At 40.5% G+C, this 17768-nt stretch overlaps 1 protein-coding gene across 2 annotated transcripts in view; it reads left to right on the forward strand.

The window, feature by feature from the left end:
• The first annotated feature begins 8157 nt into the window (after positions 1-8157).
• Positions 8158-17768, forward strand: part of RAC1 (Rac family small GTPase 1) — a 43243-nt gene continuing 33632 nt past the window's right edge. The window contains exon 1 of one of the 2 annotated variants that reach the window (XM_027874620.1): positions 8158-8496. In XM_027874620.1, coding sequence (XP_027730421.1) covers positions 8462-8496 — 35 coding nt within the window. In that variant the 5' untranslated portion in view covers positions 8158-8461. The remainder of the gene's footprint in view (positions 8497-17768) is intronic. The other variant, XM_027874621.1, reaches the window with a different exon arrangement.

The following is a 17768-nucleotide window of genomic DNA, read 5'->3' on the forward strand; positions in this document are numbered from 1 at the left end:
GGCCCAGCAAACAAGCTGTGCCTTGAGCTTGGTATAACAATAATTCTTTGTGCTCACCCTCTGGTTAAACTCTGCCAAAGCAAAATCCCAAATTGTTTCCATACCAGCCCCAAGTGGTCCCTGAGCTCAGAGAAACACCTGCATGACCCATGTTCTGGTCATGAAGCCCTGCTATGAATCAAACTTTTCTCATTGTTGGTGTTAACTCTCATGGTCATGGCTACAGCTCTTGCATAGCCACTGCTATATATGGATCAAGGTTTGGCCTTACTAAAGCAGGTGTCCTCCTATAGGAGACCCTAGCACATGTGTCTTAGTTTCTCTCTTCCAATAAAGAAAGCTTTTTGCTTATGACCACTGTTGGCTCTTTTTTTTAAAATTTTGGTTTTTATTTCTTAGAATTAACTGTGGTTGGGATAACCTGTGTGAGCTCTTTGATATTTTTCAGAGTTAACTGAGGTTGTGATAACCTGTGTGAGCTCTTTGGTCATTTATTTTCAGATATGACACACTTTATAATCATGCGGTATATCTTACATCTATATGTATTATTTCTCCCATTAGAATGCAAACTCATATTTCTTTTTTTTGGGGGGGGGAACATGGCTAATGCAGAAAATTGTTTTGTATGTCTATACATATTTGTAATAAATTTTATTTTTTCTTGCCTCCTCGAGTAGGGGAGAGGAGGAGTGAGGGAGAGAATTCAGGACTTAAAATAAAATTGAATTAAAAAAAGAACAAAAGCTCATTGGGAGTACTTTGTTTCATTCTTACTATCTGTATCACTCAATACAGAGATTGCTTAATACTTGATTCATTTTGTTTAAAAAATGATTTTTTTGTTGCTGTTGTTCAGTTGATGTTCAGTTGTGTCCAATTCTTCATGACCCTATTTGAGATTTTCTTGGCAGAGATACTGGAGTCATTTGCTGATTGTTTCTCCAGCTCATTTTACAGATGAAGAAACTGGAGCAAACAGGGTTAAGCAACTTGCCCAGGGTCACACAGCCAGTAAGTGTCTGAGGCCAGATTTGAACTCAGGAAGATGAGTCTTCCTGACTCCAGGCCCAGCACTCTATCCATCGTGCAATATAGCTGCCCCAATTTCTTTTTTCAAATTCTTTTAATTAGAATAATGATAGCTATATTGAGGAAAAAGAGAATGATGAAAAAACAAACACCAAAAATCAATGAACCCAGTTAGCTTCCACACCTCTAGCAGTTGTGTGGATTCTACCTCTACAATATCTCTTACATCCATCCCCTTCTTTCTACTCACAGCCACAACCCTAGTTTGGACTCTTATTATCTTTGTTATACTACTACTACTGCAATGACTTCCTAACTAGTATTCCTGCTTCTAATCTTTCCTCTCTCCAATGCATACTCTATAGCATATGTGGCCAAATTAACATTCCCAAAACACAAGTCTGCCTATATCCTATGTCTCCCTCCTCAAAAAATCTTCAGCAGCTCCTGATTTTTATTTCTAGAATAAAATAAGAACTTCTTAGCATTTAAAGCTCTTCACAATCTGGTTCACGTCTACCTTTTCAGTCTTATTCCATACCCTTAATCTTCTACCAAACTGGGCTACTAGCTATTGCTCAAACTTACATTTCATCTTGCTTAAGGGTCTTCTCCCATTAATCAAGCAAGCAAGCAATATTTATTAAGCACCTACTATGTGCCAGTGTTCCAGGCACTCTGCTAAGTGCTGGGAACGCAAAAAGAGGCAAAAGTCTGTCCCTGTCCTCGAGGACCTCACAATTTAATCGAGGAGACAATATGCAAACTTATACAAACAAGCTTCCTAAAGGACAAATAGGAAATAATTGAGAGAGAAGGCATTAAAATTAAGAGGAGTTGGGAAAGTCTTTCTGTAAAAGATGGGATTTTAACTAGGACTTAAAGGAAGTCAGGGAAGTCAGTAGGCAGAGTGGAGAAGGCATGGAGGACAGCCAAAAAAAGTGCCTGGAGCTGAGACACTGGGAGTGTCTTATTTGTGGAAGAGCCAGAAGGCCAGTGTCACTGTATTGAAGAGTACATGTAGGAGAATAAGGTATAAGAAGACTAGGTTATAAAGGACTTTGAATGCCAAACAGAGCATTTTATACTTGGTCCTGGAGGCAATAGCTCCAGGAGCCATTGGACTTTATTGAGAGGGGGGAGGGGGGTAACATAATCAGACCTGTGCTTTAGGAAAATCATTTTGGTGGCTGAATAGAGGAGGAAAGATTGGAATGAGAAGAGACTTAAGGTAGATAGACCCACTACCTGTGGGTGATGAGGATCTGAACTAAAGTGGGGACAGTGTTAGAGGAAAGAAGAAGGCATATACAAGAGATGTTGCAAAAGTGAAATCAACAGGCCTTGGCAACAGATCAAATATGTAGGGGAGGGGAAAGGGATGTAAAAGGCAGTGAAGAATTGAGGATGACTCCTAGGTTGCCCTAGGTTTTGAACCTGAGGGACTGGGAGGATGGTGTTGTCCTCTTTACTAATAGGGAAGGTAGGAGCAGGAGAGGTTTTAGGGAGAAAGATAATAAGTTCTGTTTTGGATACATGTTTAAGATGTCTACTGGACATCAAGTTTAAGATGTCTGAGAGATAGATGTGAGACTGGTGGTCAGTAGATATAGAGACAAGATAAGTAGATTTGAGAATCATCAGCACAGAGTTGGTAATTAATTCATGAGAACTGACTGCGATCATCAAGTGAAAAAGTATAGAGGGAGAAGAGAAGAGGGCCCAGGACAGAACCCTGGGGGATACCTACAGTTAGAAGGCTTGATCTGGATGAGAAGCCAGCAAATGAGACAGAGAAGGAGTGGTCTGATAGGTAGGAGGAGAACCAGGAGAGAATGGTACCCAGAAAACCTACAGAAAAGAGAGTATAAAGGAGAAAAGGGTGATGGATAGTGTCAAAGGCTGCAGAGAAGTCAAAGAGAATAAAGGTTGAGAAAAGGTCTTTGGATTTGGCAATTAAGAGATCACTGACAACTTTGTAGTGAGCAGTTTCTGAGGAATAATGAGGCCAGAAGCTAGATTATAAGGGGTTAAGAAGGGAGTGAGAAGAGAGAAAGTGGACACACCTTTTATAGATGGCACTTTTTGAGAAATTTAGCTACAAAGCGCAGAAGAGATATAGGATGAAAGTTAGTAGAGATGGAAGGATCAACTGGCTACAGGCTAGAGGAAACATGGGGATATTTGTAGGCAGTAGGGAATGAGCCAATAGACAGAGACTGAAAACAAGTGACAGTGTGGGGATGACAGAGGGGAAATCTATTGGAGGAGACAGGATGGAATGGGCTCACTTGAACAAGTAGAGGGGTTAGCTTTGGTAAGGACTAAGGCCACTTCATTATGTGAGACAGAGATGAAGGAAGAGAGAGAGAGGCAGAAGGCACCTGAATGATAAGAGATGAGGGAGGTGGGAGAAGAGGGAGCTCACGGGCATGAGCAAGGGCCCAATCTTTTCTGTAAAATATGAGGCAAGGTTTGAAGCTGAGAGAGTAGGGGCAGGGGGAGCCATGGAAGTATGACAAGGGATGAAAACATTTGGAAGAGTAACTGTGGAGAGCGAGATAATTAGTTGATAAAGAAGGTAAATTAAGAGTGCCTAGCAGCAGTGAGGACCCAGCGAAGGCTGTGTAACATAAATCTGTAGTGGACCCAATCAGAACTATTCTATGATTTCTCTCCACCTTTATTCAGTAGCATGTATGTAGGAGAGAAGACAGTGAATAGTGGCAGTGATCCAAAGCTGAGGTTTGGCTGGGTGTGACTGGTGAAATGAGATTGAAGAGGACAGCATAAAGTCGAACTGGCTCACAAATGGGTCAAGATGGGAAAAGAAGAGAGAGTAGGTAGGGTAGGGGAGGTAGTCTGGGACAGAATTAAAGGTTCAAAGGATTTGAGGTCACAGTAGAGTTTTTAAGGGAAGGTGGAAAGAGAAGTGAAAAGTCAATAGATTATGGCCCAAATTTACTCTCTCTTCACTTCAATTATTTAGAATCATTAGCTTCCTTTAAGGCTTTACTCTAAAGCAATATCCTCCATGAAATCTTCCCTGATCACCTAAGTTATGTGCTTTCTCACTGCTCAAAGTGCCTTGTATTCAATTGTCATATTCACCCCAGTATGGTCCCTGTCCTTAAGGAGCTCACATTCTAATGGGGGAGACCACACAAAAACAACCACTAACATACAAAATATCCACAGTGTAAATGGGAAATACCTTAGAGGGAAGGCAATAGCAGTGATGGGGACAAGAAAATGACTCTTTTAGAAGGTGAGATTTGAGCTTAGTCTTGAAGGAAGCAAGGAAGCAGAGGCAAAGAAGAAAAATACTCCAGGTATGGGGAGCAGCCAGTGAAAAGGCATGGAGTAAGGAGATAAAGTGTCACATGGGACCAACAGGAAGAAGGCCACAGTTGCTGGATTGTAGAGTCAGTTGAAGGTAGTAAAGTGTAAGAATACTAGAAGGATAAGAAGAGACCAGATTATAAAGGGCTTTAAAAGCCAAATGGAAGATTTTATATTTAATCCTGGAGGAATAAGAGAGTTACTGGATTTTACTGAATAGACACTTGTGATTTAGGAGTTAACTTTGGCAGCTTAGTGGAGGATGGACTGAAGTGGGGAGAAACTTGAGGCAGGAAGACCAACCAGCAGGCTATTATAACAGACCAACTGAGGCTATGAGGGCCTGGCAGCAGGGTTGTGCCCGTGCGAATGAAAAAAAGGGGACATATAGGACAGATGTTTCAAAAGACTAGACAACTTGAATACTGTTGAGGCATGGGGGTGCGTGGGGGAGGTGAGACTGAGAAGTAAAAAATGATCCCTAAGTTGGGAGCCTGGGTGATTGGGAAGATGGTAATACCCATAACAGTAACAGGGAAGTCTGGACGGGGAAATTTTCTGGGAAAGATAATGAATTCAGTCTTGGATATGTTGAGTTTAAGATATCTATGTGCTATCTAGTTTGAGACATCCAATAAGCAGTGAGTGATATAAGCCTGGAGGTCAAGAGAGAGGTTAGAGATGGATAAATAGATGAGAACCATCTGCATAAAGATAACTGAATCCATGACAGCTGATAAGATCAATAAGTGAGATACTATAGAGGGAAGAAAGAAGAGATTCCAGGACAGAGCTTTGAGGGACATCCATGGATGGTGGGTGTGACTTGAATAAAGATCTAGCAAATGATATTGAGGAAGAAAGGTCAAACAAGTAGGAGGACTAGGAGAGAAAATGTCAAGGAAACCTAGAAAGAAGATTATATCAAGAAGAGAGTGATGAACAGTATCAAACGTTGCAAAGTGGGCAAAAAAAGATGAAGATAAGAAAAAGTCATCACATTTGGAAATTTGGAAAGAGGAGTTTGGAACTTTGGAAAGATTTTGAGCTGAAATCTTTTAGTTGGAAACAAGATTGTAGAGGGTGTAGAAAACAGTGAGAAGAGGGAAAATGAAAGCATGAGAGTACACATAATCTTTTCAAGGAATTTAGCCCAGAAAGGAGAGATACTAGCCAATAGGTAGCAAGGATGGTCAGCTCAAGACAGGGTTTTTTAAAAGATGGGAGAGACATAAGCATTCTTGTAGGAGGTATGGAAGCAGCCAATAAACAAGGGAAGACTGAAGATACTGAGGAAGTGGGAATGATAGAAGGGGCAATTTGCTGGAGAAGATGGGATTGAATGGGATCAAGGGTACACATAGGAAAGTTTGCTTTGGAAGAAAAGGGCTACCTCCTCAAGGGGGCAGGTGGCCCAGCGGACAGAATGCTGGCCCTGGAGTCAGGATGACCGAAATTCAAATCCAGCTTCAGACACTAGTTGTGTGACCCTGGGCAAGCCACTTAACCCTGTTTGCCTCAATTTCCTCATCTGTAAAATGAGCTGGAGAAGGAAATGGCAAACCATTCAAGTATCTTTGCCAAGAAAATCTCAAATGGGGTTACAAAGAGTAGGGCACAACTAATCAAGTAAACAACTCCTCAAGTGAGACAAAGCCACCTCTTCAAGTGAGACCAGGATGAAGGACACAGTGGGGGAAGACATTTGAATGATGTAAAATTAAGAAGAAGAGAGAGAGGGATCTCTCCTTGAATATACTCAAGTTCCCCAGCTGGTGGTTCAAGGAAAAAGTGCCATGGGCAGTTTGAGTAGGGATGAAAAGGTTTGGAATAGGCACTATGGTGCATATGATAATGAATTGATTAGAGAGATGTAAAGGGACTACCTTGATGCAGCAAGAGATCATTTGAAATCATATGAAACAAATCTTTAGTAGACCCAGTCAGCATAGTTGTTATTTTTTCCAGCTTTGTTTGCCAATACTTGAATAACAGCAGAAGTAGCAGACAATAGGACTGGTCACAAGTTGGGTTTTGGCCAGCTACGAACAGTGAGAAGATAAAGGGGCAAAGGAGTTGAGCAAAGAAGATGGTTTAGATCAGGGGGTGGCAAAACTGCAGCCTTGAGGCCACATGTGGCCCTCTAGATCCTCAAGTGGGCCCTTTGACTGAAACCAAACTTCACGGACAAATCCCTGTAATAAAAGGATTTGTTCTGTGAAACTTGGACTCAAGTCAAAAGGCCACAGGAGGCCTTGAAGCTGCAGTTTCCCCACCCCTGGAAGGGATTAGAAGTCATAGTGAAGCCAATGAACAGGTTTACGAAAGGCAGAGGGAAATAAAGAATGATTTAAAAGTCTTTATCTGATAAAAGAATATCAGAATTCATGAACACGGACGTGGAACACTTGTGGGTGATAGCACCCACAGATCAAAGGTATTCCTTTCTCTGTGTGTAGCTGAGGTGAAATGGAGGAATAGGTCATGGGAAGTGATTAAGATTGAGGAACTGGGAAGCAGTGTTTGAGGGAGTTATCTATGGGGACGTTAATGTCTGATCAGGGAAGCAGTTGGGGTGGAAAGCTGGTCACCCAGATGTTGTATTGCTTAAGGAAGGAAGGAGGCAGGGAGGGAAGAAGGGGGAGGGTTTGCCTGATTGGGTGATAAGTTTGGATTTAGTGAACCTAGGAGAGGCTGCTGGGTGATGAGTTTGGGTGGTAATGGGAAGCTGTAATTAATTAGTCCAACTCCCCCAACCAGGATTGGATGGCTAGAGAGGCAAGCACCGTGCCTTACAGAGTAAGAACTTAATTAGCTGTTAGAATGTGAACTTTTCGTGGCAGGGACCACTGTTTTCTCCTTTCTTTTTCCCCAGTGCTCGAACACTGTAACCATCTCTCAACACCCTCACTTTATTAACCCACATTTGCCCAGCACTGGGAGTCTTTCACAACGCGCTCACTTCTACGATCATAAATATTCCTCGGCATATTCTCCATGTTACACTCAAGGGAGGTTAATTCCTTGCCCCCCAAGTGAGGAAGCATACGTCTAGGACCGTGCCTGGAGCTGGAAGGGTTCCTCGGAGCCCATCTAGCTCTATCTCCTCTTTTTACAGAAGAGGAAACTGAGGCCGGGGAGGTTTTTCAAGTAACTTGCGCAAGATCAACCTAGCAGTCAGGGGCAGAGGCAGGATCTGAATCAGGCCTTTCACTCCAAATTCAACATCAGCTCACTCGGCCTTCGCCCTCTCATGCGTAAAATTCTGGCGGCCCCCTCTCACTCGAAGGCCTGTGGGAGGTGGAGGGAAACAAAAAAAAGAAGGCAAAACAAAAACCAAACATGGAAGACCCGAAGCCTACGAGAATCAGGGGCCTGGGGCCAATGATGACCACGGCGGGGCAGCAAACAGCCCTTTCTTCCTTCAGTATCGCGGTCTGCCGGGGCACCAGTTCTGACTAGGTCAGTAGCACAAACATGGCGCCTCCGTCTTCTCCTTCTCCCTCCACCCCCCTCCCTATTCCCACCCCTTGCCTCCTTCCCATCAGCCGCGCGCCCTCGCCCGCGCCCAGACGAGACCGCGCGCGAATCTCAAGTCGCGCGGGAGGCGAGCGTTTCCGAGGATTTCCGAAACGGGACCTGGACTTGGAGGCGGGACTCAGGCCGGGAAGAGCGGAAGCCAGAGGAAGAAGTAGAGAGGAGCTGGTCCCGCCCAGATAGGGAGGGCGAAGGGAGCGGCCGCGACGGCGGCCGCGGCGGCGGGTAAGGAGCAGGGGGAGGGGAGGCCGGATGTGAGTGGAGCGGCCATTTCCTGTTTCTCTGCAGTTTTCCTCCAGCTTTGGGTGGTGGCTGCTGCCTGAGATCGGCTTCTAGTCGGCTAAGGGGCGAGGCGGCGTGGACTGCGGTCGCCGTCCCCCCCTCTATCCACGTACCGCCGTTCCCGGGGCCTTCCCCCGCCTTGTCAGTAGCCCATCCCGCTCGGAGCCCGTCGGTCCCCCCCTTCTGCTCCCGGGCAGCCTCGGCCGCCGCCGCCTCCACCTCCTCCTCAGCCGCCTCCGTCTCCGCGGCAGCCCCGCGAGCCGCTCCGATGCAGGCCATCAAGTGTGTGGTGGTAGGAGACGGGTAAGTCCCCTTCCCCTCGGCCCCGGCCTTCCGCTCGTCCTCCCGCGCGTCCTCCGGGCTGGGCCTCGGCCTCGGTCGGGGTGGGGGGGAACCCTGGTGGGCGTGCGGGGGCGGGGTCCGGCGGGTCCCTGGGGTGGGGCGGAACTGCGGGCCCCCACTTTGGGAGCCCGAGGTTGGGGTGTCCGGCGGCTCGCCGAGGGGCTTGCTGGGGGGTGGGGAGCTCCCCGAGTGGCGATAGATTGCTTGGGCTGGGTGAGCGTTGGAGATACCCCGGGGTGGGGTTGGTGTAGACAGTGCTGGGATCTGACTCCTAATGGGGCCTGGGCTGTAGCGTTCACTGGCCCTTGGGGTGAGGTGTTGCATTTTCTCAGGGCTAGCCTTTAAGAATCCTGTCTTCAAGTGGGGGGGGGGTGTTCCCTTGTTCCCTTCCTCCACCCCTCCCTCCACCCTGCTACGGACACTGCTCTCCTCACTACCTTCCCAGAGGGGTGGGTGGAAGAGTCTACCAGCCTCTCCCACTTTTTTCCCTGGGATGGTGTTAGTTTATGCGCTGGGGTTCTGCCTTCTTTTTTTCTTTCTTCCTTTTTTTCTTTTCTCTTTTTTTTTTTTTTTTTGAAACGAGGGATTTACCCAGCCCAAAGGGGAAAAAAGTGGGCTCCACCCTTTTGCTCAATTCGAAAACCCAGTTTGGATTTAGGCAGAACTTCAAAGTTAATGTAATGCACCTCTGAATTGGAATGCTTGTCTTCTGCCCTCCCTCTGTGTTTGCTTGCAGGTTAGGTAGGGTTTTTTTTTAAAGTATTTTTTTGGGGATTTATATTAACTCAATATAATAAATCAGAGTACCTTATTGAGAGCTAGGTGAGTGCTTTAATGATATAACTGTCATTAAGGTTGATAATGTTTTATAATCTTGGGTTTAGCAGACTGCAGTGAAGGTGATTTATCGGGACTGCTTATGTGATCTAAAATTTTATTTACAAGGTTTATTTAGTCTCAGTTTCTATACTTAAGTAGTTTTTGCTTTAAGGAACCCTTGGTTTTTGCTATTCTTTCGGTAAACTCTTAACATTCTCGTGATAAAGAAGGTGAGAATGAATTTCTCTTGAACACAGTAGTGTGTCCAAAAAAGTGTTTTTTGCCCTTATCTGATACACTAGGTATGGGATGCAGTAGAACAGGCTTCCTGAGGAAAAAATTGCTCCCTGTGACTCAAGGCATATAATTTCATTACTGAGTGTAGCCGTGTTGCTGGGCTTATTGGAAAACAAGACTTGCCTTATGCAATTTATTCTCCCCCCAAGAAACAAATATCCTAGTGTAATCTGAACAAAATTGTATATCACAGTATTGCTTGTGTAATTTAGAGTTGGCCGGGATGCCTGACAAATTACTATTGGCCTCATGAAATTTTTGCAACAAATGAATACATTTTCCAGTGTGTTTGAATGTTTTTGTTGCTTAATAATATTCTCCAATAACTGATTACTGCTAGCTTAGTGAGTTTTTTTGAGGTCTATATTTGGCTTTTGACTTTGTGCCTCTGAATTGTTAGTGATGTTTTTATAAATACCTAACTTCCTATTTGAAGGAATTGCTTAAGATTTCTAATTGAAATATAAAAAACAACAGGCTAGCTGATTTTTATGATAATCAAATTTTGAAGCTGTATTCTGAAGGATTGGAACATTTTCCTAGTCAAATATTAAAATAGGTAAAACTAGGAACTTTGTATATTGGTAAAATACTTTTAACCTTTTGAAAGAAAACAATTAGTTCTGGAAAACATGTTGAGTAGGTGGGTGTGTATAATAAAATAAATTTATCTGAATCATAAAATTGGGGTCTTCATGTGATTAACTAGTTAAGAAGTTTGCATTAATCTTGCAAAGTTTTTTATTTTTAGCTAATTCGGTTTCATTTTTCTTTTACTGTTAAGAAAAAAGTTTATTGTGACAAACTAATACATGGCATAGTTTTTTTTTTTTTTAAACCAGTAGTCCTGGTCAATTCCACATTTAGTCATAATGAGTAATTTGACTTCAAAAGATTTATGATTTCAGTGGTGTATGTACTCCTTACATGGAAATAGACTGCAATTCTTTAAAAGTCTTCTTAAATTTGTTGAGGCCAAAAAAACTCCTAATAAATCAACTTTCTGGTGATGAGTCTTGAGTCTCTATGAAAATAATTAGAAAAATTCTTGTACAACTCACAGTTCCTCGATAGGCCTGTTACTTGAAACTTAGCTTGCCAGAGCTTGCTTTCCCTGGCATAGCCCTGGAAAACCCAGCGTTACTTCCATGCCAAGATTAAGCATCACAGTAGCACTTTACTAGAGGAAGAAGTAATTTAGGATACTTTGAAAATTAAAACTAGAGGTTTTAGATCAGTTTGGTTTATTTAAACTCAATAGTCAATGGGCTTTTAATGCTTTTATTGATTTTATTTATTAAATAAAACATGGAATGCCAATTACATGCAATATATTGCTGGACATGGGAGATGTAAAGTAAAAGACTGAATTCTGACACTACTGGCCTGGAGAGACTGAAGACCTGAATTTGCTTCCTATCATAGACCCAGGACAGGTCGCTTAGGCCACCCCTTAGCTTCAGTTCATCTATAAAATGGATAATAATATTACCTGCTTCACAATATTGTTGCTAAGGATCAAATTAAATAATACATATAAAGTACTATATAGATGTTAGGAATTTGTATTCCCCTCAAAGAACTTACTCTCTAGATTGTTATTTTTTGTAATCCTGATTTGATTAGGGCTAGGTGGCATAGAAATAAAAATAGGAATGCTTTTTAAAAATGTCATCTTGATAATGTCCCCATTCAAATAACTTTTACTACTTTTAAGAACAAGTAATGTAGCAGATACTACTTTAAGAAAGAGGTCCCTTGTTCAGCTGAAAAACTATCTTTCAAATTAGCAAATATTTACGGAATACTACATATGCTTAAGGCTATTGTTAGAGTATTTTAATTGTTGACCGTTTTCACAAAATTATCTGTTAATTATAAGGCCAAATCTTGTCAGTATAAGAAACACAATTTAGTATTATGGAATCTTTAAGCTTTAAAAATAAATTTAATGGCTAATTCAGCACTAAAAAAAAAACTTTGGCTTCACAAACTGCTGGCTTTTCTATTTTGTTGAAAGGGTATTTGTGCCCTGAAATGTGTCAGCAGTTGGAGTAGTAAAGCAAAAGCCTCCTGTTGCAGATGATATTTTATGCTTTGTAATAAGCAATATCCCTTAGTTTTTAAAAACAAAACTACATTAATTTTCTAGAATATTTAAAAGCTATGCTACTTTATTCCCTGTGTACTAGAATCAGTTAAGTTTAATCTGGTTAGATATAATAAAATTAGGTTTTTTAATCTTTTGCCCTTTGGTAGTTCTGCCCATCACCTTGATTTGGTGAACCCCAATAACGTTATTCAGTTTTGCTTAGCCATACAACACACCCAAGAAGGGCTGAGGTCTCAATTAAAAGTCAGATTAATGATCATTAGTTTGAATAATGTACCAATATCTCACCAAGCCAATTTTCATTGTTTTTTATTTGACTTAACTGGAATACTCAATGTATAAATTGGAACATTTTGATAACATAGAAAAATACCTTATCTGGCCAGGCCAGTGGTCATGTTGGAAGTGTTTATTTTTGATATGCACATCAAGTGACTGAAAGGGCTTTGCCTTTAATGAAGCCATCCTCAAAAGGATTACCCTAGATGTCCCTAGCTCCCTTGTAATTTTTTATGAAGCTCTTCTTAAATTTACCTAGGTATATAATTTGGACTTGGACTCTTGGTTTTGGAGTCAAAAGACCTGAATTCAAATGCTGGCTCTACCATTGGTTATACTCAACCTCTCTGGTGTGTTCAGTTTGTTTATCAGTTAAAATTGATTTGGAGTAGATGATCTCTAAGGTCTCTAAATCAAACTAAAATTTTGTACAAGGAAATAAGCACTTGTTTCCTCTTAAAAAGAAGGATGTTGGGGATTAGGTTGAAAAGTCACGGGGTATTATATTTGTTTCATTCTTAGAATGGTAATGTACTATACTTTTTACAAGATCTTATCTTTAAAATTTGCTGTTTACTTTTTGTTAATAATTTCTCATTTTCTACCTCTTCATCAGCAAATGCCATCCACCATGTAATTTTTCCTGAAAGGGAGATGTCTTATAGCCCCACTTTTAGAATATTTTCCAAGTGAAATGCCAGAAGGGAATATTTAAGGAGGAAATCTTGAAGTTGGAAATGAAGTAGAATGATTGTTGGGCAGTTAAGATATAAATACTTGATTTATGGACCTGCCATCAGGTATTGAGAGGAATTGTATAATAATAAAAGGGCTAGTGGAGTTGGGAAGACCTGGAATCAAGCCCTGGTCTTCTAGCTGTGGGACCAAAAAGTTACTTTGTCTCTCAGTGCCCCTAGGCAACTAGGCAACTCCAAGACTATAAATGAAGACTTGCTGAGAGTTCCCTACATTGAAATCATAGCTTCTCCTCACACCTTTCCCCTCTCCCCCGCCAAAAAAAAAAAAACCAAAACACACACACAAAAAAACCAAAACCCCCAAAAAACAGACATTGAACCGTGGGTATTTTCTTTAGCACCTGGCAGTTACTCAGTAAATATTGTTAATTTCATTTGAACAAGCCAAAAAACAACTCAACCAAATATCAGTGGTTAATAGTAATGTTTTCCTTATTATATGTGACATTTACTTCTTCTAAATGATTTCATGCAAAAAATGTTTTGATGCTCTTGTCCATGAGTATGAATTGAATTCAAACTTTGAACTGTGGAGAAACATGGGAAATTCTAGATTTTGTGGTGAATTACATAGTGTTACTTGGGATTTGGTTTCAAGCTCGTTGTTCTTCAGCTGTGTCCAATTCTGTGTGACCCTGTGAGCCATAGCAAGCCAATATGGTCCATGGAGTTTTCTTAGCAAAGATAACTGAGGTGCTTTGTCATTTCCTTCTCTAGTGTGTCACCATTTCACAGATGAGGAACTGAGGCAAGGACAGTTTGTAGTATCTGAGGCCAGATTTGAACTCAGATCTTCCTGATTTCAGGCCTAGTGCTTTATGTACTTCACCACCTAGCTGCCTCTCTCTTTTTTTTAAAACTTAATTTAATTTTTCCTAGTTGCATCTTAAAGCATGTACAGTGTTACAATAAATGTTTCATATCATGCTAGATCACTAAGCTGTGAATTGAGTCATTATTTTGCCCCACAATCATAAAAATATTGGTATAGAATCCAGGACTTTTGTTATTAGTGTGTGATTTATTCCAGGATTTTATAAAGTTGCTTAAAAGCAAAAAATATTTTACTGAGACCTTAGAATGTCATTATGGTAGGGAAAAGGTTTGCTGCCTCTTCTAAGTTGAAAGGATAGATATGTGCTATTTGATGAAATGTTTGATGTTATTTAATCATATCTGGAAATTAGGTATATGAAAATAAGTTATTAGATAATTTCTTAAACATTCAGTGGTGTGTTTTTTACATAGATCACATTTATATAGCACCTTAAAGTATATAAATGCACACTTCACAATAACCCTGTGAGGTAAGTAGTACAAATATGGTAACTGTCAGTAATGTGAAAAACACTAAGTTGCCTGAAAGGCATGTTACAGTACAGAATAGGAATGCAAGTGTTTTTTACATTGTATTTGTTGTAATATGGAGAGTGTTACACTTGCACAGTTAAGCTCTTTTGAGTGTAAGCTATCTGAAAAATTTTAAGGTTTTAATATAGCAGCATCTTTACCCTGGAGTATATACTAAAAGAACTTTACACAGGTGTTGTCTCATATTAATAACCTACCTATGAGGCAAGTAGTGAAAGTAATGATTAGCTTTCCAAATATTGCGGTATGGACTATGATGTATCTAAGGTCACTCTTGGTAGTAAAATTCAGTTCTTCCTGATTCTGTTGTATGTTCCTTACTAGTTTATAGTTGTACAAAACTAAATAGTGAAGGTATATATCACTTATAAAGTCCTTTATATTTCCACTGCAGAATGAAATACCTCTCTAATCTAGGTATCTGTGGTATAATAGAAAGAGGTGTTCACATTTATATAGAGATTTTAAGGTTTGCAAAGTATTTTTCTCACAACCTGCTAAGGTAGATGGTCACTGGTATTCTCCCCGTTTTACGGATGAAATGTGAGAGTCCAGAGTGATGAAGTAACTGTGGTCTCAACTAGTAGGTTGTTGGATTTGAAAATTCAGCATTTGGACAGGATTTAAACGTTTTTAAGTGTTTTATTGGCGCCTTTGTTTATATATCAGTAATTTCTGAATATACCTACTACCATCATTTTGTTCTGTAGTTTTCCACCTCTGTCAAGAGGAGGGGAAGCATGTTGTTTCCTTACTTGTTCTCTGGAAACAAGATTGATTATTACAGTTACTTAGCTTACTGTTTAATGTTCTTTTCATTTATATTATTGTAGTTATTGGCTATATTATTCTGCTTCATTATTCATATAAGTTCTCCATTTCTTTGAATTCTTTAATCATTTCTTACTCGACAGCAATATTCATAAACCATAGTCAATAGGTTCTTGCTTTTTACCATCACAAAAAGTGCTGTTATGAATATTTTGGCATATATCTATCTTCTATTTTTGATGTCCTTGGGGTATGGCTGAATAAATGGGCATGAGCAGTTTAGTCAATTGGGGAGGAGGGGCAAATTTTCAAATTTATTTCAAGAACTATTGGAGTAATTTACTACTCTACCAACAGTGTGTTAGTGTGCCTCTCTTTTTGAAGCCCTTCCAAGCCTTTCAACAATAATTATTTAATAATAAGATATGAATGTGGAGTTGTGAGTTTTGATAATAAACTCATGTGCATTAGTATTCTAATTGAACATGTAAACATTTTTGCTGACTCCGACTAACCTCTAGCAGCTAAGGATATCCATCATCCGAATACTCTGGCAAGACTATTGAAATTTGCTGCCTAACTTCTGCCAACTGAAAGGACAGCAATGGTCAATTAGAGCCAGTATTACTCTTATCAAGAGCAGATCATACCAGACCTACCAAATTTCCTTTTTTGATAAAGTGACTAGATTGGTAACTGAAGGGAATTTTGTAAACATTTTATACCTCAATTTCAACTGCATTTGAGAGGGTTTTTCCTGCTCTTTTGGAGAAGAAGAGAGATACATGTACATTGGTTTGTGAGCTGGTTGGATAAATAAGCTCAAGGAATAATTAGCTAATCAGCAAGTTAGTGTCAACCTGGGATGTCTCTAATGTAATGATCCTTAGATATATAATTGGCCCTGTTGGAAATGTTGCATGTTGAAATGTTGAAAACTTTAAAAAAAAAAATCCTTGACTTAAATGAAAGTATAGATGTCATGCTTATCTGATTTGCATGCAACTGACATTCAGCTGAGAAGGTTAGCTAATATTTTATACCAGTAGGATTCAGAAGATCTCAGTGGCTAGAATGATGATGGATCAAATATAAAAACAGGTATTAATTTGTGTTTTAAACTGAATCTTTGATTTATTGATGTAAGGAACTCACTGGAAGGAATCTTTGCTGGTGAAGATAAGTTTATAATCTTAGATTTTCTTATTGGACAGTTGAGTGGAAGAGCACTGAGAGGTAAAATAACTTGGCTAAAATCATATTGCTTATGTCTGTCAGAGTCAAGACTTGAAGACTGCTGTGGTCATCCTGTCTCTCCACATGAAGTTGGATAGGGATAAATATAAAGTTCTACACTTAGGGACAAAAAAAAACACTTCAAAAATCACAGTCTGTAGAAAATAATCTTGAGATTTTAGAAGATTATGAGCACAAAATGAGTCATTGCCGTATACTAGCCCCCCTCAAGCCCCACTGATGCTGAATTGGAGAGGTATGCTATTCAGAATGAAGGAGGTAATAGTGTGACTATTTGCCCCGCTTAAATAACTTCTGAAGTACTGTTTAGTTCAGATAGAGCAGTTTTTTGTACCTGTGTACGTTTGATAAAATGCATTCTTTCCCCTTGAGTCTTTTTTAAAAGTCAAATTCATTTTTGTTGGGGTAATTCATCTGTGTTTGGCATTGATTTTTTTTGGAGAAAGACATCTGGCAGCTTCCTTTATTACCTATTTTTGATAAGCAAATATTAAGCAGTTGTTTCTCTGTTTCCGAAATGTCAGACTTCTAACATCTTGGCCCCATTAATGCAAGTTATAAATCAAAACCTCACCGTATGCTAATAGCTTCCCCAACCAAATGAATAGTCAGACACACAATTCACAATTCTGATCATTCCAGTCTACTTAGTAGCTAAACTGATATTGAAGAATTTATATTAGGTGTCTGTACCCCACGCCCTTCTCAATCTGCTTACTGAGAAAAGCTGGGGAAAATACTAAAGGGCCATCTCATTTCACTTTAAAATCTCCAGAGTCCTCCCCATTCATTACTCATGCAGATTTGGAAAAGAAGAATCTCTTCCCTTGAGGAGAAAGTGCCAGCTTCTGTTAAGGTGCAAACTAAAATCCTGCCCTCTACAAGAAGCCTTTCCCAACTCATCTTATTTCCGGTGGTTTCCCTCTTTTAGTTATTTCCTATTTATACTCTGTATGGCTTGCTTTGTATATACAGACAATTCTCTCTTTAGGTAAGTTCAAATAACCCAAATTCTGCTTTACTTAAACAATTCTTAAATCCACATTGCAAAAAAAAATCTATGCTAACCACAGCAGGCCTCCTACTAGTTCCCCCCAAAAATAACCTCCAAGTGAAAGTAGAAGAATGGATATGTGGGCCTGCAACTGGTTGACTTGAAACCTCTGGTCTTTATCCACACACCCACATGTGGTTCTTCTCCCACCCCTTGACCCTCTACCTTCTTTCTTTCTGTTCTGGCCAGGCCCCCATGTGGTTGGCCCTGGCCCCTTCCTATTCTTCTTGCTTTCAGTTCTCTGTCGCAGGCCCCCTATGTGCCCTTGAATTATGTGCTGACCCCCTCCCTCCATGGATTTGTTGGACCCCTTCCTGCCTCCCTTTCTTCCTGGGCAAATTTGAATTACATAAAAATCCCTTCACTTTCAAATGGTCCACTTAGGGAAAGTGAGAACTGTTTGTATTGTTTGCTTGTCTCCCCCATTAGATTGTAGGCTCCTTGAGGGCACAGGGATTGTCTTTTGCACTTTTTGTATCCCCAGTACTTAGCACAGTACCTGGAACATAGTAGA

Source organism: Vombatus ursinus, unplaced genomic scaffold (genome assembly GCF_900497805.2).
Source record: "Vombatus ursinus unplaced genomic scaffold, bare-nosed wombat genome assembly UNPS02014807.1, whole genome shotgun sequence".
NCBI classification, from domain to species: Eukaryota; Metazoa; Chordata; class Mammalia; order Diprotodontia; family Vombatidae; genus Vombatus; species Vombatus ursinus.